Genomic DNA, 26,153 nt, shown 5'->3' on the forward strand with positions numbered 1-26,153 from the left:
GTCACATTTACCCACGAAATTTGGTATTTACGAAGATTTGGTAGATGACAATGATTGAAGTACCGTTTTGGTATGGCACCCACATAACGGCCTCATCCACTTTATGGTTCTTACTGTTATTTGTAGTTTAAAGTGGAACACGTGTGAATTCAGATGCTTTTATATAAAAATGTTTTCTTTACCCAAAGCTGGAGGGTATTAAAAGTTCGGTTCGTCCGAAATAAATGTTTTTTACTTGTTTTTCTTAATTTTAGCTGATAACCAATTTATGAGTCTATGCGAGCGCATGGCAAAGAGAATGCGTGACAAAGGAGCCTCAGCTAGTGGACAACAACAGCAACAGCAGCAACAACAACAGCCACAGCAACCAAAACCGGAAGCTGAACCGGAAACATATACGCCATCATCGGTACAATTTACTAGCCGTGGACCGGTTGGTGGTTTTCCCGTTACCGGTGAGACTATGAAGGCATCCGCCCAATTTATGTTTAATCCTAATTTCGGAATGCCCTCCATACCCATATGCTTCTATGTATCGCCGGCCAATGTGCGAATGGTAAACCAGGTGCCTCTGTGGACACCATCATTTTTTGGCATGGCTGGCGGTTTTGCTGGATCAAATCCTGGCGGGAGTGTGGGTGGAGGGGCTGGAGGACCTGGTGGTATATTCTTTGTGCCACAAAATTTTGGAACAACTGGTAATTTCTTTGGTCATTCGGCGGGTACAGCGGGAGGGTAAGAATTTCAGGTGGAAGAGTGAAATTGTCGAGGGAAATTAATGCTCGTACTTTTATTTTCAGAGCACAAAGTAATATTCCAAATATATTCTCGAAAAACGCCTCACCCCAAAAACAGCAGCAGCAACAACAACAAAGTCACCAACAAAAACAACTATTTTGCACTTATGTCAACAATCATGGTAATGTTGGGGGTCAGGGCGGCGTTGTTGGTGGCGTCAGTGGACCAGCGAATACCGTCAGTGCCATGGGCTTCTCAAATGCCAACTTCAAAATGCGCACTCATCAGGCAAACAGTAGCTTGTCCTCGGACATTATATACGCGTCCTATGCTGATCTGCCCGATCATTTGGGCCACGAAGACCACTTCAAATGTGTGATATCGGGACAGATTGCATGCTATGGAGGCAATGAGTGCATCATGGAAAGCGAGTGGTGCAATGGCATGGTTCAGTGTAGCGATGGCAGTGATGAGGCTGCCTGCACTTGTCGCCAGAGAATGCCCGATGATCGCATTTGCGATGGCTATCCCGACTGTCCGATGGGTGAAGACGAGAGAGGCTGTTTCGGATGCGACGAGTTTATGTATTCCTGTTACGACAACCCACATGAATTCGAAATGAATAATCGTTCCATGGTGTCGATGTGTTATAGTCTGTTGGAGAAATGCGATGGCTTCCGGAATTGCTTAAACGGTCGTGATGAAATGGATTGCAGTATTATTGTCAATGATGTGACACATCATATGGTAAGTGGAAGTGAGGTTAAGATGTTTTATCGAACTTTTAGATATTCGCCCATATTGGGCGTTATATGGAGAAAATGTTAATTTAATTTCTTCTTGTTTTGTTCTATGTTTCATCTTTGTTATCATATTTTATTTGGACCTCAAATTAGAATTTTCGAAATTTGTGTGGAAGTACCGGTGGTCTTTAGACAAATGGATCAATACACTTTCAAACGAGAGTAGTGTACAGCTAATATGCGATCTGTATTTGTATACCCTCCACCATACATAGATTGGATTGTATATTAAGTTCGTCATTCCGTTTGTAACTCATCGAAATAATAATTTTAGACCGAACAAAGTATATATATTCTTAATCAGCGTAAAATTCTAAGACGATTTAGCCCCGTCTGTCCGTCCGCCTGTTTTAAAATCGCTACAGTCAAAACGAATTAAGATAGGAAGCTAAAATTTTGCACAGGTCTGTCGTTTGTCTGCAGGCAGGTCAAGTTCGAAGATGGGCTATATCGATCCATGATATCGTATACCCCCTTAATATAACGGTACCCCCCGATATTCGGTATTTTGATAATTTGTGCCACATTTGTTAATGAAGTTGTCTGAAATTCTGCACAATAAGTTCTTTGTGAAAGAGAATGGTCAATATAGCTCCGCGATATCGTATAGCTCCCTTATAACGGTATCCCCCAATATTCGGTATTTTAATGATTTTAGCCAAATTTTTCAATGGAATTGTCTGAAATTCTATAAAAGGAGTTCTTTGTGAGTACTTTATCCACTGAAAGAGAATTGTCTATATGGGTCCGCGATATCGTATAGCGCACATGTAAGGGTACCCTCGATATTCGGTATTTTAATGATTTTAGCATTTTTTATGGAATTGGCTTAAAATCCACACAATGGGTTCCTTCTGAGTACTTTACCCCCTAGAAGAGAATTTTCTAGATAGAATATAGGTCCGCAATATCGTATAGCCCACATATAACTGTGCCCCTCATGGTAGTATGTTTTTGTGTGTTGTAACATAGAAAATGAAGCGAGTTAGATCCACATAGCTCCTTTTGCAAGCGTTCAAGCGTTCAAAAGCATTTTGGTGAGAACTTTCCACAAAAAAAGTTATTCGTGATGAAATTTATGCGTGATAGTGTGGCTTCTTTATATTTGGCTGGAAAACCACAAGTGGCTATCATTAGAGTACTCCTGCATTTAAATCTGAATAAATCTTTTGTGTCTCGTAAAAGTAAAGAAGCGACTTGAGCGGAACCCACGTCGCAGTTGCCGAAAAATGGCTCGTGAGCTGAACATATCGCAATATTCCATTCGGCAAATATTGAAAAATGAGCTCGGGGTAAAGCGATTGAAATTCCAAAATGTGCAAGAACTTACACCGCAACAGAAAAACATAGACTCAAATGAGATAAAGAGTTGCTTCGCTTGGCCTAAAGTGGTGAACTGCCGAATTTTGTTTTTTCCGATGAGAAAACATTCGTTGTCCAGCAGTTTGTAAACAAACAAACTGATCGTGTTTACTTGCCAAAGAGGACAGCTGAAAATGTGCACCTTCGGTTGGCCACCAGAACTCAAGCGCCGGCCATGGTGATGGTGTGGGCCGCCATAACAACCGATGGTCGCTTTTCGCTCGTATTAATTGACCGTGGCATCAGAATAAATGCCGAATATTATTGCGAAAATATTCTGGAGGGTGTATTAGACGGTTTCATTGGCCGTTTGAAGGCCATAATTCGTGCCAAAGGTGACCAATTCGAACAAATCCAAACTTACTCTAATATTTGATGCTATTTCCGACAGTTTTTGCTTTCATTCATTATAAATTTAAAAAAAAGTAAAAATTATCGCGTTTGACTTTGTTGCAGTTTTTCTATCTCAACCTGCATGTACAAATTAAAAATGGACTCGACAATTCCGGCAAAGACCATTCCTCTGTTTGTAGACTCACTACTGACAGGTGTAAATTTCGTTAAACTTAAACTTATAAATCCGAATATAAGTTATATTTTTTCATATAGAGTGTAGATAGTTATCGGCTCCTCTTATTTTTGACTTCTATTCCTATTTATTTTCAAAACTTTTCTTTTGCAGTCACATTCGGCATCATCATCTGAGGGCTATTTGTATCGCAATCATCGCGGCGAATGGTATCCCGTTTGCAATAACGGAGAAAGTTGGGCTTTGGAAGCTTGCAAAAATGAAGGTGGCCTCAGTGGTATGCCAAAGTTGTCTTTCAGACCGTTATCCCTCGCGGGTCCATTTATTGAACCGGCTCGTATTGGAAGTGCCCATTTCCCGCAGTCATGTCATAAACGAAATGGTCACGATGAACTTGTGGATCATATAGCCCATGTTAAGTGTATGCCGCCACAATGTGGTGTCCTGTGGCAGAACCCTTCGGGTGTTACATCGAAATATTCCAAACGGCTGGGCAGGCTGCAATCATTGGCCGGTAATCAAACAAAGCGCGAAATAGAAAATGATAATGAACGCATTGTGGGTGGTGTACACAGCAAACCGATGGAATGGCCGTTTGTTGTGGCCCTATACAGAAATGGAAACTTTCATTGTGGCGGTACCATTCATTCGGAACATTGGGTAGGTATTTGTTGAGCCTGTAATCGAATACTCTTTTTCTAATCAAGACTGTTTTATGGAATACAGATCATAAGTGCCGCCCATTGTGTTATAAATTACCACAAGTACTATTACGAAGTACGTGCTGGGCTATTGAGACGAACCAGTTTCTCGATGGCCACACAAATCCAACCAGTGTCCCACATCATTGTGCACCAGGCCTACGAACGTCGAAGCATGAGAAATGACTTGTCTCTGTTGCGCATGGCCAAGCCGCTGCAATTCAATCGTTGGGTGAAACCAATCTGCTTACCTGATATTCAGCGCACAACGGGCGGTGACGATTGGATATGGGGTCCAAGAGAAAATACCCTTTGTACAGCGGTTGGCTGGGGGGCTGTCAGAGAAAAGGGCCCAGGAAGTAAGTATATAAATGTGGTATTTATATTTTTTACCCTCCGCCATACCTAGGCATGCTAATGGTATATTTTCATTAGAGGGTTTTCACGGTTTTAATTTAAATGATTTTTTTTTTAATTTAAATGAACTCGGTTACATAAATCCGATAAACGGTTAACGTATTATAAGTTTGTCACACCGTTCGTAACTCATGAAAATAATTATTTAAGACGTGTAAAGAAAATATATTGTTGTTCGGCGTATAGTTATAAGATGATTTACCCATTTTCGCATATCTTTAATGGAATCGACCTAGATGATCACATGCACGCGGAATAATATACGCATCTTTATTATTATTATTATTATTATTATTATTACTACGAATATGAAGCTCGAGTCATATTCGTTGCTCGTAAAGGTGAGAATACATAATCAGCTTGGCATATTAATGTCAAATTATAAAGAAAAACGGCGGCAAATCGAGCGCTTCTCTGGCATCCCTTTATGATATGTCACAAAATATGCCATGTGAAGACTTCAAGCTGCTTATGTACTCACACTTTAACTCCGTAATTTCATGCCTTGCCTCCTCTAATAAAATGGCGTATTTATTAGATACAGCATTTTCTAAAGCCACGCTCAAATTCTCTACAGCCTTTTTATACCCTCCACCATTCTACGGAGGGTATATTAGCTTTGTCATTCCGTTTGTAACTCCTCTAAATATTCATAATAGACCCTACAAAGTATATATATTCTGGATCAGCGTGAAATTCTAAGACGATCTAGATCTAAAATTCTAGACGATGTCCGTCGGTCTGTCTGTTGTAATCACGCTATCTTTCGAACGAATTCTGATAGAAGGTTAAAATTTTGCATACATGCATAGTTTAACAGTAGGCAGGTTAATTTCGTAAATGGGCCATGTCGGTCCACGTTTTCGTATAGCCCAAATATAACGGCACCTCCCGATATTCTGCCTTTTGGTGATTTCAGCAACATTATTAGCCAGAATCGTTTCAAATTTCGTATTGGAAGATCTTAATGGGTACCACAAGTTATGGCAAAAAATTTCGTATGCAGGTCCACGTCTACGTATAGCCCCAATTAACGGTACCTCCCGATATTCGGTATTTTCATGATTTTAGCGACATTATTCACAGGAATTGTAGCATGAGATATGAAGCCTCTTCAATAAGTGTGCGCACCGTCAACATAGTCTTCTTTTGCGGATGTCTCTTTCTGACTCAGCATCATTTTTATTGGCAGATAAATTTCCTTTGTATGGGAACAAATCCAGCTATAGTTTTAGCTCGGTAACTTTCCACTCTTAAAGATCAAATTTAGCCTAACTCGACGTTATGACAAATTCTTCAACATTCATGCTTTTTTTTTATTTCTCCACTATCCTCCACGAATCCGGCTCGAAGGGTCAATTTAAACCAGGATCATTAATTATATAAACGACACCACGTCCTTCCTTTATGAGTGGTTGTAATGCACTAATTTATTTATTAACAAGTAAAAAGACATTAAGTTCGACCGGACCGACCTTCTAATACCCTCCACCTATAGGTGAAGAAAACATTACAAAAAATATCTGGATTCAAACGTGTTCCACTTTAAACTACAAACTCCAGTAAATTCGGTAGGAGAATGGAGTTCGAGTTTTCAAAAAACAAAATTGCGGCTGGATCCGTTAAAAGGAAAACATACCAAAACGGTAGCCTATGTAGACGATTTTATACTACAATGATTGTAATCTTTTGCGAGTCTCAAAATACCCAATTTCACACAATTTCGTGGGTAAATGTGACTAGGATTTTCAAAAATCCAAATTTCGGTATATATATCTAATACCGAACCGTTGGCAACCCTTGACCAATATGGACCAATACTGGCACCGGTTGTAGAACCCATTATTAAGTACAATTTTTTTTTACACAAATCTTTTAAAAAATGTGGCGAAGGTACCGTTATATGCGCGCTATAGGAAAACGTGGACCTAGACATTAAATGTTCTGCCACCGGAGCTAGAACAGATTACGTACTTCAAATGCCAATTTTATCGAATATCGGGAGGTACCGTTATACGGGGGCTATACGAAAACGTGGATCATATGCACAACGTTCCTCCACCGGAGCTAGAACCTATTATGAGCTACAAATGTCAATTTTTTCACAAATCAATGGAAACATATGGCAAAAATAATTAAAATACCAAATATCGGGAGGTACTGTTATATGGGGCTATAGGAAAACGTGGCCTATATATATATATATATACAATGTTCCGCCACTGGTGCTAGAACTCATAACGAAATAAAAATACCAATATTTAGACTAATTGGTGAAAAAATGTTGCTAAAACCACCAAAATACCGAATATCGGGAGCTACCGTTATATGAGGGCTATCGCAAAAGTTGGACCAATATATCTTATTTTCAATACTAGACACAATACAAACTTCTGTGCCAAATTTCAAATAATGTGGGTCTACGACAAATAATGTGGGCTGTATCGTGATTTCAGCAGGCCGACAGGCAGACGGAAGTTTATGCTGACCATGACTATATATACTTTATGTAGTCTATGACGAATATTTAGAGGTGATACAAACGGAATGACAAATTTAATGTACCCTCCTTTCCAATGTGGAGGGTATAAAAAATAAAATTTTAAATTTAAATATATAGTCGCCAAATACGGTATGGTCTGGTTTTAAGTAATTCATTTTCTCGTGGCAGGGGAAATTCAAAGTTCGGATAGCCGTACTAAACGCCCTCTTTACTTGTCTGTATTAATTTCTAATTTCTTTAGGTGATTCACTACGTCAGGTGACAATTCCCATACGAAAAGGATGCATCGATAAAGAAGACCAGGAAGCAGAAGATATTTGCGCTGGCGATGAGGAAGGGGGACGTGATGCATGTCAAGGTGACTCAGGCGGACCGTTGTTCTGTCGCAGTGTAACCTCACCTGAAGAATGGTATTTGGCCGGCGTCGTTAGCCATGGCAATGGTTGTGCTCGCCCAAAGGAGTTTGGGGTCTACACAAGAGTTGCCCTCTATTTGGATTGGATTGCTATGGCCATGCGTACAGAGTTTTTGCCAAAAATACAACCTCACAAATTATGTCCCGGATATGTATGCGTGTGGGGTGGCAAACGTTGTATACCGCAAAGGAAACGATGTGATCGCATTGTCGATTGCTTGGGAGGTGAAGATGAAGTTGGATGTATTTACAATTTTATACCGGACATGGGTGCCATGCGGGAGAATACAACAGAAAGTGACTATCATCCGGTGGTGACAACACCAGTCAATGAAATAAGAGCGTTCGAGACCGAGGATGATCAACAAGCGGCGGAAACGACAAGTATTGAACCATTGCCCCTTACAACTTCAACAAATGTCGATGAAACAGATGATTCCACGACGCCTAGAGAAGTAACGGACACGATAACAATCGATGAAATTATAACAACTACCACAGATTCCGAACAACCAGCCTCAACAATTACCCCCGATAACGAGAATGTTAGTGAAGCATCGACAACAAAACTAGAATCTGTAACGGCGGGTCATCCAACAACTCCAGTTACTGGTGATGCTACGCACGAAGAATCGGGAGATAAACTAACAACACTGGACCTGAAAACAGATTTTGTGGATGATGCCACAACCGATGCCCCCGAATCCATGGGATCAACAATACTGACTGAGATAACATTTTCGGTTGCCGAGTCAAGAATGACTTCGATGAGCACAGACGCACCTTCAACTATTGCAATAGCTAATGCGACTGTGTCTCTCCCCCCGGTTCAGTCTTCAAACGTTACAAGAAAATTCGTTTGCCGAAAGTAAGTTAATTGTTGGCTTCTAATAATTCTCCCAGTTTAACAAAGTAATAGACGAACTGTCAAAATAGCTCTAGGGACATTTTATTAAAGGTAGATTTATACTAGGCGATAAAAAAACCGACGACAACAATAGGTGTGTTGTAACTATTGTTGCAAATTGTTACTAGAAGTCGTCTGTTTACTCGTACACAAAAAATCTTCAAAAAAGAGCGATTTGAGAGAATAATTTCGACATTTCATTCACTGAGAGTTTGCAAATTCTTGCTGGACAAATTTCTTCTTGCATTCACTTGCAACTCTTCTTCTTTTCCTTCCTGTGATTTATATTTGGACGAGAAATTTAAAAACATCTTTATTTTGGAAATCGCAAGCGCAATTGTTTTGTTTTTTTTCGGGTCATTCTTAATTTCTGCTCGATTAACTTCTGCTTATGACGCACAAATTGTTTTGTTTTGACAAACCAGCTGATTGCTTGCAAGAGAATCTGTCTGTAAACTTTTCCAAGTTTTCTAGCAAAAGAGAATAAAACTACCTCGCTCTCTCAGAAAGAAGTTGCTGGACAATTCCTGCAGGAAAAGTAACCAGACACACCTAATATGGCAATTTATGTGTAGAAGGTAATACAAACTTCACCTGAAAATCCAAATGTTATGTAGACTAGTGTTGTTCAAGAATAAGAGCTCCCTCGCCAGTCTAATTTCTCTTCAGATTTCAAATCTTAATAAATAAATTGCATATAATTTTCTATCAGTACGCTTTATAAATAATCATAAAATATTGTTTTTTGTTTTCTCTTAAAATATCTTTATTATACCCTCCACCATACATAGTATGGAGGGTATATTAAGTTCGTTATTCCGTTTGTAACTCATCGAATTATCATTTTAGACCCAACAAAGCGTAAAATTCTAACGACGATTTAGCCCTGTCCGTCCGTCCGTCTGTTGTAATCACGCTACAGTCAAAACGAATTAAGATAGAAAGCTAAAATTTTGCACAGATCCCTTTTTTGTCAAGTTCGAAGATGGCTATATCGGCCCACAATATCGTATAGTCCCCATATAACGGTACCCCCCAATATTCGGTATTTTGATGATTTTAGCCACATTTTCCAATAGAATGGTCTGAAAATCCGCATGAGGAGTTCTTTGTGAGCACTTTACTCCCTGAAAGAGAATTGTATATATAGGTCCACGATATCGTATAGCCCCACATATCGGTACCCCCTGATATTCGGGATTTTGATGATCTGAGCCACATTTTTTAACGGAATTGTCTGAAATTCTACACAAGGGGTTCTTTGTAAGCACTTCAGCCTCTGAAAGGGAATAGTCTATATAGGTCCACAATATCGTATATCCTCCATATAACGGTCCCCCCATATTCGGGATTTCGATGATTTTAGCCACATTTTCCAATGAAATTATCTGAAAATCCACACAAGGAGTTCCTTGTGGGTATTTTTTTCCTTGGAAGATAATTATCTATATAGGTTCACGGTATTACGGAATTATCTGAAATTCTAACAAGGAGTTCTTTGTGAGTACTTTATCCCTAGACATAGATTTGTCTATATAGGTTGGCAATATCGTATATCCCTCATATATCGGCACCTTACGATATTAGATATTTTAAAGATTTTTTAGAACTTTTAATGGATTTTATTTTTTGTTTTTTATTTATTTATTTTTTTTTTTTTGCAAATATCTTAATTCGCTCCAAATGGTGAGGGTTATTCAAAGTACGGCCCGGCCGAACTTACTGTTTTTTTACTTGTTTAAAATAACACATTCACAAACTGTACATGTGTTTTGATAGAAATATTCAATAAATCTCACTTTAATAGACAATTCATAAAAAAATTAATCTTATAGTCTAGAAGAATGTTTTTAAAGTCGCATAGAATATTCGGTCCAGTTAGACATTGATCCCGGACTTGCTCTGGTATTTGCACGCAATTATGCATATGTTTATATATTTTTCAGAATACCACAAATAATTGAAATGGCAAACAGGTGTGACCGTTTTGTGGATTGTGAGGATGGTACAGATGAGGATGACTGCAGCTGTCGTGACTATCTAAAGGTAAGTTCCATTTTTACACATATTTTTATACTCTCCACCATACATAGTATGGAGGGTATATTAAGTTCGTCATTCCTTTTGTAACTCATCGAAATAATAATTTTAGACCCAACAAAGTATATATATTCTTGATCAGCGTAAAATTCTAAGACGATTCAGCCCTCTCCGCCCGTCTGTGCGTCCGTCTCAATGGAATTGTCTGAAATTCCACACAAGAAGTCCATTGTGAGTACTTTACCCTCAGACGTAGATTTGTCTGTATAGGTCCACAATATTGTATATCACCCCAATATATCGGCACCTTACAATATTCGTTACTTTTAAGATTTTAACAGAATTTTTTAATGGATTTCATTTTTTTGAAAATTTCCTTATATGTTCCAAATGGTGGAGGGTATTCAAAGTTCGGCCCGACCGAACTTACTGCCCTTTTACTAGTTCCAAATACGTTTTTAAACAAGACCAAGAGCCTGCGATTGCTACAGGCCATGCAGTGGACACCATACAAAATAATGCAAACTTAAACAGCTTTAAAATTAATAACTTAGGAACAGAAAAGATATATCTGTTTAAACCAATTTCTTTTAGTGCTGTCAAATAATCTACAAAATAATTTTGTCATAGTTTTTTTGTTAGTTTATTTTTTACTAACCATTTAAGTCAACATTCATTGCTAATGGCATTTGCCTAAAAATGTTGGAAATGAAATATTCATAATAGACCCTACAAAGTATATATATTCCGGATCAGCGTAAAATTCTAAGACGATCTAGCGATGTCTTTCTGTCCGTCTGTCTGTTGTAATCACGCTATCTTTCGAACGAATTGAGATAGAAGGCTAAAATTTTGCATACATGCATAGTTTAAATGTAGGCAGGTTTAATTCGTAAATGGGCCATGTCGATCCACGTTTTCGTATAGCCCCCATATAACGGTACCTCCCGATATTCAGTATTTTCATGATTTTAGCGACATTATTTACCGGAATTATTTCAAATTTCGTACTGGAAGATCCTAATGCGTACTACAACCTATGGCAAAAAATGTTGTATGCTGGTCCAGATCTTCGTATAGCTCCCATATAACGATACCTCCCAAAATTCGGTATTTTCATGATTTTAGCGACATTATTTACCGGAATTATTTCAAATTTCGTATTTAAAGTTCGTAATGGGTACTACAGCCTGTAACTAAAAATTTTGTATGCAGGTCTACGTCTTCGTATAGTCCCCATATAACGGTTTTCATTTAAGTTATAGTTTTCGGATTTTTTTTTGAAAATTTTCAAATTCCTTCGAAATTGTGGAGGGTATTTAAAGTTCGGCCCGGTCGAATTTAGCTGCTTGTTTACTTGTTTTCTTATTACATCTTAATATTTACGTTTATCACATTTTGTAAAGTTGTTCTCCAAAAACAATTAGTCTTGCTAATTCCAAAAAAAAAAATGTCAAATTGAAAGCACAAAAAGAAATAAACGAACGATAGAAAACATCTGACTGAATGTCGATGAATGAGAAGAATGAGAAGAAGAAGAGTTGCAAGTGATTGCAGGCAGAAATTTTTCCAGCAATAATTTGCAAACTCTCACTGAAAGTTATTATAGTTATTATTATTATTACTATTTGGAACGAATTAGGACATTTAAAAAAATCGAAATTATCGGAAGTTGCCGATATATGGGGTATATACGGTATTGTGGACTCTATATAGGTCCACAAAGCTATGTCTAGGGGTAAAGTACTCACAAAGAATTCCTTGTGTAGAATTTCAGACAAATCCGTTTAAAAATGTAGCTAAAATCATCAAAATAACGAACATTGGGGGGCCATTATATGACGGATTTCCGATACCGTGGACCTATATAGAGAATTCTCTGTCAGGGGGTAAAGTACTCATAAAGAACTCCTTGTGTAGAATTTCAGACAATTCCGTTGAAAAATGTGGCTAAAATCATCAAAATGCCGAATATCGGGGGGTACCGTTATATGGGGGCTATACGATATCGTGGACCGATATAGCCTAATCTGGTTGTAAGTGCAAAATTCCACTCGGTCTGATATTACTCGTTTGGTGCACAAGAAAAGGAAAATCGGACAAAGATATATATGGGAGCTATATCTAAATTTTTACCGATTATCTCCAATTTCAATAGGTTTCGTCCTTGGGACAAACAAATGATTTGTGCAAAATTTCATCTGAATGGACAGACGGACGGACGGACATGCATAAATAGACTCAGAATGTGATTCTATGCAGATCATCAAAAGGTACTATGGGTCTGTCTCGTTTCCTATTGCCTGTTACAAACAAATACACAAAGACATAATACCCTGACCACCTTGTGGTGTAGAGTAAGATTTTATATAAAGTGAAGGAAGTAGTCAATACTCGTATATTTCAAACCAGGCACGTCGCAATATTTATATCATATTATATTGGTCCACTGTTTCTCGTACCTCCCGCTCAAATTGTCAACATTTTGCAAATGAAGATATTGGTCTACTCCTTCGGTATGTCTTCTGCAAGGGTCAAAACGCGTAAAAATCAAAACGCTCTTAAAATGCGAGATTATTCACAGTTTATATGCTGTTTTCCTTTAGTTCTTAAGTATAAAGATGTCATATATAGGTCCAATATTTCCGTTCAACAAAAACAGAGTGTATATGAAAATATGGTCAAATGCAAAGGTGAAAGAACAAATCTTCAGTTTCCTTATTTATCATTACAGCAAGTTTGAATATGTTTCCTTTGTGAAGCTACTTCAGAATTTAAAGCGTAGGAAATTTTTTTGAAAGAAAGAGAAATACTTCGTAATAACCCTGTACGCATGATGATAGCTAATATACATGCATTTTTACTTCTTTAATACAGGGCAAACTAAGCATTTTAATTTGTGATGGAAAATCTGATTGCGAGGATTTGACCGATGAGGATGACTGCGGTAAGATCCACACAAGCAATTCTTGTGGGGCACGTGATAAAGGAGTCATTTTATCTTTGTAGGTAACTGCAATTCTGAGGAGTTCTTATGTCCCCTGACAAGGAAGTGTATACCCTTGGCAAAGCGTTGTGACAACGTCGTTGATTGTCGCTTTAAGGAAGACGAAAAGGACTGCTGTAAGTATTTAAAAAAAAAACTTGTTTTAATACTTGGCCGTACTCACCTAAGTTATGTTGTTTAAGTTGCTTTAACCAATGGAAAGGAAATCTACTTGGATGGCAATCGACAACCGATCCTCAGCAGTGCTGGCATTTTTTCACGTAACGCCAATGGCGTATGGCATATAGTCTGCACCCATGAGACGCCCTATGGCGATCACAATGCCAAAGTAGCTGGTGAGGTGTGTTCTTTGCTCGGCTTCAAGGGTTACAGTTTTTTCAACACCACAAAACCAACAATTTTTGATCACATTATCCCCATAAGCCCCGACTTGCACTTGGCACCCCGTCTGGGTGGTGAAATCCAGAATACTGTCAGTGATAGTGAATATTTTTCGGCGATGCAAAGTGTCTACCCCTCCTATAGGAATTTGAGAACAATTCGTATTGAACAATCGCAGGAAGCTTGTTTGGGATTGTATGTTGAGTGTATTGCTAAGTCGAATAGAACGGAACCAGTTAAGACCTTAAGTGCGGGTCAACCGAAACCCATTGAAGAAGAAAAACAAACCGAAACGTTGCAGCCTTCCATCGAACCCCATAATAAACCGAATGTCTTTGTAAAACCTGAGCTGCCCAATGAGGACAAGAAGAAGGAGCCTTCAAAGGGCGAATCTGCAAACCTAATGGATCCAAAGAAAAATATGACAATACTGGTTGATCAGCAGCTGCATGAGATTATTGAAGAACTTCACTGGCCCTGGCTGGTTGATGTCTATGCCAATGGTAAACTGTGGTGCCTGGGCGTTTTAATGGATAAACATTGGATAATGGTGCATGAGTCCTGTAACTTTGGCATAAGGTATGTCATTGAAATGGACAATTGTGAAAAGTAACGAATATTAAATAAGTTTCATGTTTTTAGATTGAATTTGGATTATGTCTCCGCTTTGTTTGGTGGCGGTAAGACCAAGAGCAGAGCTCACAAAAGCAATCACGAGGAAATACGTCGCATCGATTGCCTGGAGGTCATTCCGAATAGTGACATTTTAATGATGCACTTGGAGAAACCAGTCAGATTTTCCCATTTTATTTTGCCTACATTTATACCAGATAGGTATGTATGGTATTTAATAGACGAAGGCAGGGTGTTCTGAAAAAAAACGAGGTTCGACTAACTGAAATTTTAAATTTTTTTCAAAGGCATATTTTGTCTATTCTCTTTAAGAATTATAAATTGAAGTATATATAGTTGAAAGTTAATTCAACCCGGAATTTTTTTCAAAGACAAAGAAATTTTCACATCTAGCGTTTGTCCAAGAAAATTGTTACAGAATCTCGCCGAAATTGGCACATCTTGCAGGAAGATATTCTTCAAATGTTTTCCTCCAAAATACTATGGAGGGTATATTAACTTTGTCATTTCGTTTGTAACTCCTCGTAATACTCATGTCAGATCCAACAAAGTATATATATTATTGATCAGCGTAAAATTCTTCGATTTAACGATGTCCGTCTGTCTGTCTGTTGTAATGACGCTATCCTTCGAACAAATTGAGATAGAATGCTAAAATTTTGCACACATGTTTATTTTGCCAGTAGGCAGGTTAAGTTCGTAAATGGGCCATTCCGATATTCGGTATTTTTATAGTTTTAGCGACATTATTCACCGGAATTGTTTCAAATTTGGAAATGTAGTACTTTTCAGTACCTAGGGGTTCCCGAAAAAGTAGGGGTTAAACTGAGATCTTGTCACCCCTTATTGTCAATTTTCATAGGGTTCGAGAGCGATTTAACCTTTTCCACAGCTTACTCATAACAATTGCAATGTAATGATAGTACCGCTTCCTAGGTTAAGAAATTTTTTCTTGTTTCGGGTATTTGATCAGCAAATATATAGAGTGCGGTCAGATTTGATGATGTCTTTTGACGTTTAGAAAAATTAAACTTTCAGCTATCCGAACATCAGTTTTTGAAGCGAAAGTGCGTCCTTTAGGGGCTATGAAACCGGGCGAACTGCATATTGAGACGATTCTTTATTTATCGACTATGGTTAAGTCTGGCGAAGTATGACACACTATTTTATTTGAATGGGGCGCCCTCATTTGAAGCAATCAATCAGTTTTGCTAACGCTGACCTCCTTTGGCCATGAGTTAGGACGAAATGTCACAAGTTGTATTGGACATTAAAATCGCCTAGTACCAGGCGGTTATGCCTTCCAGAAGCGGACTTACATCAGGCAAATAACGCGGTTCACAGCATTTAACTGGTGGAATATATACACTTAGCACCTCTAACCCCTTAGTTCTACACTAGACCACTATACTTTCGTATAGTCGCGCTATAAGAGTATTTTGATATTCGGTATTTTGATTATTTTTGCCGCGTTTTTTTACGGATTTTTTTAAAAAAGGTACTTGTAGTTTGTAATGGGTTCTAGCTAGCTCCAATGGGGGAACATTGTACATACAGATGCACGTTTTCGTATAGCCCCCACATTTTTCCACGGATTTGTCTAAAAATTGGTATTTGTAGCTCGTAATCGGTTCTAGCTCCGGTGGCAGAACATTGAATATCTAGGTCCACGTTTTTGACGATTTGAGCCACATTTTCTAATACATTTGTGTGAAATTTGGTATTTGTACTTCATAATGGGCTCTACAGCCGTCATAATTATGAATAAAATTTGGTAATTAAGGCTGGCAATTGATTACAATCGATGTAGTATAAAATTATCTTTATAGGCTCCCGTTTTAGTATGGCCTCTATATAACGGCTTAAACCAGTCTCCTACCGATTTTACTGGAGTTTTTAGTTTGAAGTAGAACAAGTTTGAATCCATATACTTTTGCATAAAAATGTTTTCTTTCTTTTTACTTGTTTTCATTTTAATATTTTTCCTCATGAGTTAAAAATGCCAAAGATTAAGGTAAAGCCTGGTTTTTCTTTTAAAAAAATGATCCAAACCGTAGCACAATGAAAAGGTATGGTATACATTTAGTGCTACCAGCAGATTATATTTTTTTCAAAGACTTCTGCCAATTTCGTACATGTATGCATTTATTGTTTTGAAAAATAACAAGTTAAAAAGTTTCGGTCGGTTTTACCGACAGATGTATACCCTCAGCCAATGTTTGATTATTTTAAAATCTTTTGACTTCTGGTTTGATTGATCAAATGTTTAAACCTTTATGCAGTTGGTTCCGAAGGAATTGGCCAATATTGGCTATTTCGTGTCGCACCTAAATAAATATGATTTAAATATTGCGACGTGCTAGGTTTGGACTGTGTTTTGTTAATGGAAATTTTGGGATGTACCAAGTCATGAATAGAATCGAATGTCAATTTCGCTTTTTATGAGCTTCATCGATTTTCAAAATTTTGAGCCTTTGTGGGGGAGGTACCAGAATGAGTGGACCGATATATCCCATCTTCACAACCGATCTTTTGTTAGGGGAAATAATGGGATGTGTGAAATATAAAGGGAACCTGATTTCGGGGTTTATAAATGTTTTGGTTATTCAAAACTTTGACCCCTTGTGGAGGAGATACCAGAAGGAGTGGACCGATATATTCCATCGTAACACCAGATCTTGGATTTAGGAAAATATTGGAATGTGTGAAATTTTAAGACAGTCGGATTCTAACATCACATTATAATTATTCAAAATGTTTACCCTTTGTGGGGGAGGTACTTGATGGAGTGGACCATTATTATCAATTTTTGTACCAGACCTATAACTGACGAAAATATTAGGATTTGCCAAGTTGGAGCAAACCCGGAATACCGTTTCTGTTTCTGCCCAGAAAAAAAAAATATTTTTTTTTTTTTTTTTTTTTTTTTTTTTGAAAATTTCTACCTTTTTTGGGGGAGGTACCAGAAGGAGTGAACCGATTTTGCTCATCTTAACACCAGACCTTGGTTTAATATAAAAATTTGGATGTGTGAAATTTTAAGACAATCGGGCACTTACATCAAATTTTATAAGATCTGTAACTATTCAAAATTTTGACCATTTGTGGGGGAGGTACTTGTTGGAGTGGACCGATATTGTCCATTTTCACACCTAACCTAGCACGGACGCAAATATTACTATATGCAAAGTTGGAGCAAAATCGGATTATCCTTTCTCTTTCTGTGCAACAAATTATTTTCTTTGAAAAATTTGACATTTTGTGTGGGAGGTACCAGAGGGAGTGGACCGATATTGCCCATCTCCGAACTCGACCTAAGTTTGACAAAAATATTACGATGCACCAAGTTTGGATCAAATCGGATACTCCCTTCGAGCGTTATCGTGCGCACCAGCCAGACGGACGGACGGACGGACATCGGTAGATCGACTCCAAATGTTCGGAAACGGATTTGGTCCAAAGAGACCTAGGGTCTAAAACCGTTATTTCGACTAGGCACGTTTTGACCGTATCAAATGATATATACCCTCTGTAGCCATATGGCTGAGGGTATAAAAACAGACAGGAAGTGGACGTCGCTTCATGGTTTGTATTTCTATAGTTTAATTAAGTTGTTCTACCTCCTTATAGTATTATGATCCAAACTGTTCCATATTTCAGAAAAAAATTGTAACTAGCTGGTTGCTTTACCTTACCTTTTTTTGCACTGTGTATACTCCGACGACGATGTGATACGGCTAACTTGAGAACACTGATCTCCGCCCGCGTTTAAAACGGTGTTTAATTAGTCATTCTTATGTGGACACACACAACACATATGTTGACGGCCGGTAGACAATAATCGGGAGTTCCCAAAGTGAAATGATTAACATCTTCCATTTTGTCATTTAAACATCTCCTGTCTCTCATTAAAAAAAGTTCTTTTGGACTATTTAATTATTATTTATCCACCTTAGGGAGATCCTATTTCACTTTACATAACATTGAGTTTAATGGTTTTCTTCAGTTCCATTTTAGGTGACAAACACGAATGCATTGCTGTTCTACACGAAAACGAAAATGGACGAACGAAAACTGTTGCCTTAGATGAGCTGAACAATTCTGAACTTTGCATTACTAAAGGCATGAGCTGTTATCGTTTCAATGAAAATAAATCAGCGGTCAAATTACTTCGGGATTCGGATAATTTGATAGAGGACAATTCGGCAGAGACAAGTTCACAAGAGACCGGCGGCAATGAAGTAATTTCCATTGCAACCAATTGTACGCAATTCGGTAGTAAGCATGCAAGTTCCAGTGGTTTGGAACCAATCGATCAAGGTATTACGGTTTGCCGCAACAACAACACAGGTTGGTATCCGAATGCTCTTTTCTCGTACAACAACACAAAATGTAGTAGTTTCAAGCAGTATTTTGCGATACGAAATCTCGACGAGGCCTATCAGGCTATACAGGATGTATTGGGTAAGTTTAGTCTGGTATTGTAGGAGTTTCCGATCTATATTTGTCAACTATTCCTAGATAATTCACAGTGTAAATTCCCATATGAGACTCCTTTCTGCTCTACATTAAGATGTCCTTTGGGACTATGTTTAAATACAACCCAGATTTGTGACGGTGTATCGGATTGTCACGATGGCAGTGATGAGCTTCCCGAAAAATGTCGTCTTTTACGCAATGGTATGCTGAAGTTTGCTAATTCTAAAAAATAATAATCACTTATACATACGACATTTAGCTTGTAGCCCTTCAGAAATGAAATGCCGTACCTCTGACAAGTGCGTACCAAAGTCGAAGTTTTGTGATCATATTGCCGATTGTGAAGATCTAACCGATGAACCCACGATATGTTCCTGTTTTACATATTTAAGGTAAGTCGAGGTGCAAAGCTCAGTTTATCAAGAAAATATTCTCTCTCATTGTTGTATATTATTTTCTAGAGCAACTGACCCTTCAAAAATATGCGATGGAATACGAAATTGCTGGGATAAAAGTGATGAAAGTCCTGTTTTATGCAACTGTACAGCCGATCGTTATCCATGTGGACCGTAAGTATATTTTAGTTAAACAATGTTTATGTTCTCGCACTTTTTATCGCACCTCGGCCATATGGCTAGAGAGGGTATATATCATTTGATACGGCCAAAATCGAAAATAACGGTTTTAGACGCTAGGTCTCTTTGGATCAAATCCGTTTTAGGACGTTTGGAGTCAATCTAGTGATGTCCGTCCGCCTGTCTGGTGCGCACGATAACTCTCGAAGGGAGTATCCGATTTGATCCAAACTTGGTACATCGTAAAATTATTATCAAATTTAGATCGAGTTCAGAGATGGGAAATATCGGTCTCCTCCCTCTGGAGGAAATATCGGTTTAGATGCAACTTTGCAGATCCTAATACTTGGATCAGTGCTAGTCCAGGTACGAAAATGGAAAATATCAGTCCACTCCATCTAGTACCTCTCCCACAAAAGGGTCAAATCCATTAAGCAAATTAAACGTGAAATTAATAACCGATTCTATTCAGACTTGGTACATCTCAATATTTCCATTAAAACAAGATCTGTCGTAAAGATGGTGGAGATTAGACCATTCCTTCTTGTACCTTCCCCTCAAAGGGTTAATGTTTCGCCACTAACGTACTTTTTTGGGCAGTTTTGCACATCAATGTTCATAAGTATTTAAAGGAAAAATCGTATCAGGTATTCATCACTGTGGAATGGCGTTGTACTGATTGCTATTAGGTCCTTCAGATCTTCGTAAAAAAAAGTCTAGAGCTTAACATATTGATTTGACATTTCTGAGGAAGGGGAGTGACATTTCTGGAACCTTTCTTAAGTCATGGCCAATACAGTTCTGCTATAAATATACAGGGTGAGATAATAAAACTGCAACAAAGTCAAACGCCATAATTTTTAATTTGATTAACTTTATTTAATGAAAGTAAAAATGTTGAAAATAGCAAAACATTTTAGAATAAGTTTAGATTTGTTCGAATTGGCCCCCTTTGGCACGAATTATGGCGTTCAAACGGACAATGAAACCGTCACATGCTGCCCGAATGTTGTTCTGCGGTATTTTAACCCATTCCCGACGAAGCCCTTGCTTGAGGCGATCGACACATTGGTATTTTTTAGTGCCAGCCTTGCATTCCAAAATACTCCAGACACAATAGTCCAACGGATTGATATCCGGAGATTTTGGTAGTCATTGTGCGCTGTAAATGAAGCAAGGAATGAGTGCGATGGTTCTGATTCATGTTGGAATGTCCAAGGTCTGTGGCCAAGATGTTTGCCTGCCAAGGCTTTAATACATCCTCCAGAATATTTTCGCATTTTTCACATTTTGTTTGTTTACAAACTGCTGTGTAACGAATGTTTTCTCATCGGAGAAAACCAAATTCGGCAGTTCACCACTTTCGGCTAAGCGAAGCAACTCTTTAGCTCTTTTGAGTCTATTTTCTTTCTGTTGCGGTATAAGTTCGTGCAGTTTTAGGAATTTCAATGGCTTTACCCCGAGCTCATTTTTCAATGTTTTCCGAATAGAATATTGCGATATGTTCAGCTCACGAGCCATTTTTTGACCATTGCGACGCGGATTTCGATCAAGTCGCTTCTTTACTTCCGTCCGTTTCTTTGACGTCGGGCTACGATATCAGTATCACGGTAACGAGCGATGGTACGAGACACAAAATATTTATTCACATTTAAATGCTTGGGTGCTCTAACGATAGCCACTTGTGGTTTTCCAGCCAAATATAAAGAAATCACGCTATCACGCTTGAATTCCATTCTTAATAACTTTTTTCTGAAAAATTCTCACCAAAATGCTTTTGTTCGCTTGTAAACAATATAATTAGCTGTCACTGGAGTAATTTTAACAGCTGTCGGACGAGTGGCTTAGAAATGACAGCAGTCTGAAGTTGGTTGCGGTTTTTTTCATCTCACCCTGTGGTTCACATAGCCAAACCATATTTTTTATTTTATATTTTCAGATTGGGTGAGGAATGCATTCCACGTGAATTCGTTTGTGACAAAGAAGTGGATTGTCCCAATGGCGAAGATGAACGTTATTGTTATGGCCTAGAACAACCGACAATTGCACACAAGCAGGGGTAAGTTATTCAAACAAATTATTTTATTTAATTAATTTCTATCTCAATCTATGCCCCTAGTGGAGCAGCACATCGACCCTCATATGGCCAGGTGATTGAACAGAGCTATGGTGTTTGGCATACAAAATGTTTTCCCAAATCGAGTCCACCAAATATGCAGGCGGTTAGTCAAATATGCACCAAATTGGGTTACAATCCATATCAGCAGCCAAGTTATCGTCTGATTGATGACAGCCTCAACGAAGTTGTCGACATACGGGAGGCTCCAGATCAACGCGGGCGTTCCTTCAGCAATGCAAGTATAGCTGAACTTTATAGACCGCCTACCAAGGCTGTTGTGGCCAATAAAATGTCACCGCTGATGTTAAACGATGACCTAATCATTTTTATGAAACCAAGTCGACCGATTGCCCGACTCGAACGTTGGAATTCAACCGACTCTGAGAGCTGTTTAAGACTAGAAGTAAAATGTTAATAGGAATTTTGTAAATTATATTTAATTTTAAATTATTTAGATAATAGAGTAGGAAGTTTACACTTTTTTTTTACAAAAATAAAATCGAGATGTGTTAGTATTTACTGAAATATATTGTACATTTTTTTTTACTTTTGCACACTGAAATACTTTAGAGAAATATGTATTATTCTCCAACAGTTTGAGTCTTAAAATATTTCTGTAAAATTTGTTTATTTATCCGCGCCTAATGATCTGAATCTTACAATAAGAACGCGGAGATATGTTGCAAAATCAAGAACATTTGTTGTCAACTTTGCACCTTGCGAAGTTTTATGTCAACTTTTAAACGAAGGTGGAATTAGGAAGGTAAAGTCATGCAATCATATGTTTACAATTTTTTTTTTTTTCAAAATTAGTCGTTTGACAGCATCTCATCGTCAAAATTTTTATTTATAAATCCATCGTATGCACAGAAATCAGAGATGGGAACCTGTTTTTATTCACAGAAATTTGACAAGATAAATTACAAAAAATGCAGAGATGGATAATTTTATTTGAAATTACTTTACCTTCTTAATTTTACCATGGTGTGCAGATGTGCAACCATGTGTAATTTTAAAATTTCACCAGGGTTAGTTGTTTTTTAGTATCTGACAGCGAATGTTTGTCATTTTTTACAACGATGTGTGTTCAAATCCGCATCGACACGTGTCAATTTTCTATCCGTTTGAAGTTTTCTGTATTTTTGACAATATTTTTTCTTGTTATTGAAAGTGAAAGCAAAGAATAGAAGTCAATTCTAATAAGACTAGCTCTGCATTTTCTGTAATTTGCCTTGTCAAATTTTAAATACGGAAAATATTGATCCAAAAATACACTGCACATGGTTGGTTCTGCCGCCGGGGGTAGAGGAGGTTCTGGGGGAGGTTCTACAGCAGTTCGCTAATATTGTCCAATTCGTGTCTGACCTAAGTCTGACATAAATAATTTGGAATAGATCTTCTACTTCCTATACTTTATATGATATGTGTCTAACTTTTTGAAAAATGTGGAAATGCAGAGTGAGATGAAAAAACTGCAATCAAATTCAGAATGCTGTCATTTCTAAGCTACTCGTCCGACACCTGTTAAAATTATTCCAGTGACAGCTCATTATATTGTTCACAAGCGTACAAAAGCATTTTGGTGTGAATTTTCCAGAAAAAGTTATTCGTGATGGAATTTAAGCGTGTTAGTGTGATTTCTTTTATTTGGCTGGAAAACCACAAGTGGCTATCGTTAGAGCACTCCAGCATTTAAATGTGAATAAATCTTTTGTGTCTCGTACCATCGCTCATTACCGTGATACTGATAGCGTAGCCCAACTTCAAGGAATGGACGGAAGAAAACAGCAACACAGCAGAAATGGTTCGAAAAGTAAAGAAGATACTTGATCGAAACCCGTGTCGCAGTGGCCGAAAAATGGCTTGTGAGCTGAATATATCGCAGTATTCCATTCAGAAAATATGAGCTCGGGATAAAGCCATTGATATTCCAAAAAGTGTAAGTACTTACACCGCAACAGAAAGAAACAAGTAAGCAAAGGCTATAGTCGTGCGGGTCCGACCATGTGATACCCTACAACACTACAATATGTTAGAAGCCCCCCTATGTCCGAATCCATTTTGGAATATTTCGCTTTTGAAATTATGTCTAAAGCACTGCCCAGATATTACCCTTAGCGTTTTGACCCGGGACATTTGCCCAAAATTTACGCACTCCATCGTGCTGTTAGTTGTTGTGGTCCATTTTACAGCTACGTATACCAATGGTTATCCAAAATGCTAGAATTCTTCCCTGTTCTTAACTCTCTTCAATTGTGTGAACAGATTTTTTCTGTTTTTGGTTCATTTGAACCCCTAAATATTTTGCGATCAACTCCAAATGCATCACCAAATTTAAACTCATCTATATGATTTGCTTGTCTACGATATTTGGCTTTATTCATCAACGAAATCAGCATAAAAAGCCAGAAGTTTGACTTTTGTGAATTTCGGATATCGCCTGTAAGTAATGTTGGTATTTTTACACACAAAAGTAGTTGTCCGCTCTACCCGCTGTCCTAAACTCTAATTTCATGCGAGATTTCATTTGGATTCAATTTGTTAACTTTATAACGACTGCAAAATCAGGAACATTTTTAGTTGTTGGTCCATTTCAACCCCTAAATATATTGCGGACATCTTTAAAAACCAAAGGCCTAGCCATTCTGAGCCTAACCCTACCTTTTTCGTGAGGATAATTGCAATCTGTATATAATAAACCCAACCCGTGTTGTAAAATGAAAAAAAATTACAAAATGTACAATTCAATATTATAAGTCACATTGAAAAAATTGCATGCGATAAAAAATATGAAAAAATAAAAAAATGTCACAAAATACTACAAAATCGATATTAAAATTAACATTGTAGGCATCTTTTTATGCGATTTCTTTAGATTTTATACTTTTATGGTAAGATGGTATTCTGAATTGACAAAATTTGGCGTAATCGGTCTAGCCCATCTTGAGATATAAGCATTCTAGCTAACATCCCCTTCCTTCTATATATACATTGTATATATTTCGCTATATACATCCGATATATTTACTATCGGCATCTATATAACGGTCAGAGTTGACTTGCTCGTCTATTTGTGATTTCGCCGGGATTAAAAATATTCGCGGTTTAATAGAAAATTTGACTTTTATATTACACAAATGTTATGGCCTATTTCACCCACCAAATATTACCCGATGACCATCAAAATTGGAAGGCTTCTGCCCAGCCCTAAGCTCTAGCCCCATGCTAACTTCCGCTCCGATTGGTCTATAATTGCGACCTGTAAAGCAGCTGCAAAATCATGAATTTTTTTAGTTTTTGGTCCAACCCTTAAATATTATGCGATCATCTCCCAAAAAAATAGGGTTCTATTCTGGCCCTACCCCCACCTTCATTCTAAATTTCGTGAAGATCGGGCCATAATAGCAACCTGTAGAGTGATTACAAATTAACATGGACAGACGGACAGACGGACGGACGGACATACATAGCTAGATCGACTCAGCTCGGCGAGATAGGAAGATCCATATATACTTTCCTATGTGGGAAACCAATATTTCGAGGTGTTACATAATTTTTGGCCCAATCAAACTTATAATACCCCCAACACATAGTGTTGTAGGGTATAAATAGACTCAAAAGAGCTTAAGAGTTGCTTCGCTTGGACGAAAGTGGTGAACTGCCGAATTTGGTTTTCTCCGATGAGAAAACATTCGTTGTCCAGCAGTTTGTAAATAAACAAAATGATCGTGTTTACTTGCCAAAGAGGTCAGCTGAAAATGTGCACCTTCGTTTGGCCACCAGAACTCAAGTGCCAGTCATGGTGATGGTGTGGCCCACCATAACAGCCGATGGTCGCTTTTCGCTCGTATTATCGTTCGTGGCATAAGAATAAATGCCGAATATTATCGCGACAATATTCTGGAGGGTGTATTAAAGCCTTGGGCACGCAAACATTTTGGCCGCAGACCTTGGACATTCCAAAAGCACTCAGCACGCGCCACTCAAGAATGGTTACAAAATGAGGTCCCTCGCTTCATTTCCAGCGCACAATGGCCACCAAAATCTCCGGATACCAATCCGTTGGACTATTGTGTCTGGGGTATTGAAGAAAGCAAGGTTTGCACTAAAAATACTAAAGTGTCGATCGCCTCAAGCAAGCGCATCGCCGGGAATGGGCCAAAATACCGCAGAGCAACATTCGGGCAGCGTGTGACGGTTTAATTGGCCGTTTGAAGGCCATAATTCATGCCAATGGTGACCAATTCGAGCAAATCTAGGCTTATTTTAAAATTTTATGCTATTTCCGACATTTTCTGCTTTCATTCAATAAAATTTGAAAAAAATGTAAAAACTATGGCGTTTGACTTTGTTGCCGTTTATCTCACCCTTTATAATGGTACCTCTGAGTATTCAGTATTTTGCTGATTTTTGCCACCTTTTATCACGGATTTGTCTAAAAATGTATATTTAAAGCCCGTTTTGAACTTCAAATACCAATTTCTAGACAAGCTCCGGAGGCAGAATATACGGTCTTACTTATATTTGTAGTTTTAAGTGGAACA

At 38.0% G+C, this 26,153-nt stretch overlaps 1 protein-coding gene across 1 annotated transcript in view; it reads left to right on the top strand.

Annotated features, from left to right (window-relative positions):
• Positions 1-22,125, top strand: part of LOC101887765 (serine protease nudel) — a 30,384-nt gene extending 8,259 nt beyond the window's left edge. The window contains exons 4-19 of the mRNA XM_011296869.3: positions 255-735; positions 801-1,485; positions 3,586-4,092; positions 4,159-4,492; positions 7,295-8,336; positions 10,322-10,421; positions 13,293-13,362; positions 13,425-13,538; positions 13,605-14,382; positions 14,446-14,637; positions 18,443-18,900; positions 18,958-19,116; positions 19,175-19,307; positions 19,377-19,484; positions 21,430-21,549; positions 21,610-22,125. Of these exons, the coding sequence (XP_011295171.1) occupies positions 255-735; positions 801-1,485; positions 3,586-4,092; positions 4,159-4,492; positions 7,295-8,336; positions 10,322-10,421; positions 13,293-13,362; positions 13,425-13,538; positions 13,605-14,382; positions 14,446-14,637; positions 18,443-18,900; positions 18,958-19,116; positions 19,175-19,307; positions 19,377-19,484; positions 21,430-21,549; positions 21,610-22,024 (5,696 nt within the window). The 3' untranslated portion in view covers positions 22,025-22,125. The remainder of the gene's footprint in view (positions 1-254; positions 736-800; positions 1,486-3,585; positions 4,093-4,158; positions 4,493-7,294; positions 8,337-10,321; positions 10,422-13,292; positions 13,363-13,424; positions 13,539-13,604; positions 14,383-14,445; positions 14,638-18,442; positions 18,901-18,957; positions 19,117-19,174; positions 19,308-19,376; positions 19,485-21,429; positions 21,550-21,609) is intronic.
• The last annotated feature ends 4,028 nt before the right edge of the window (positions 22,126-26,153 follow it).

Source organism: Musca domestica, unplaced genomic scaffold (assembly GCF_030504385.1).
Source record: "Musca domestica strain aabys unplaced genomic scaffold, Musca_domestica.polishedcontigs.V.1.1 9, whole genome shotgun sequence".
Taxonomy (NCBI): Eukaryota; Metazoa; Arthropoda; class Insecta; order Diptera; family Muscidae; genus Musca; species Musca domestica.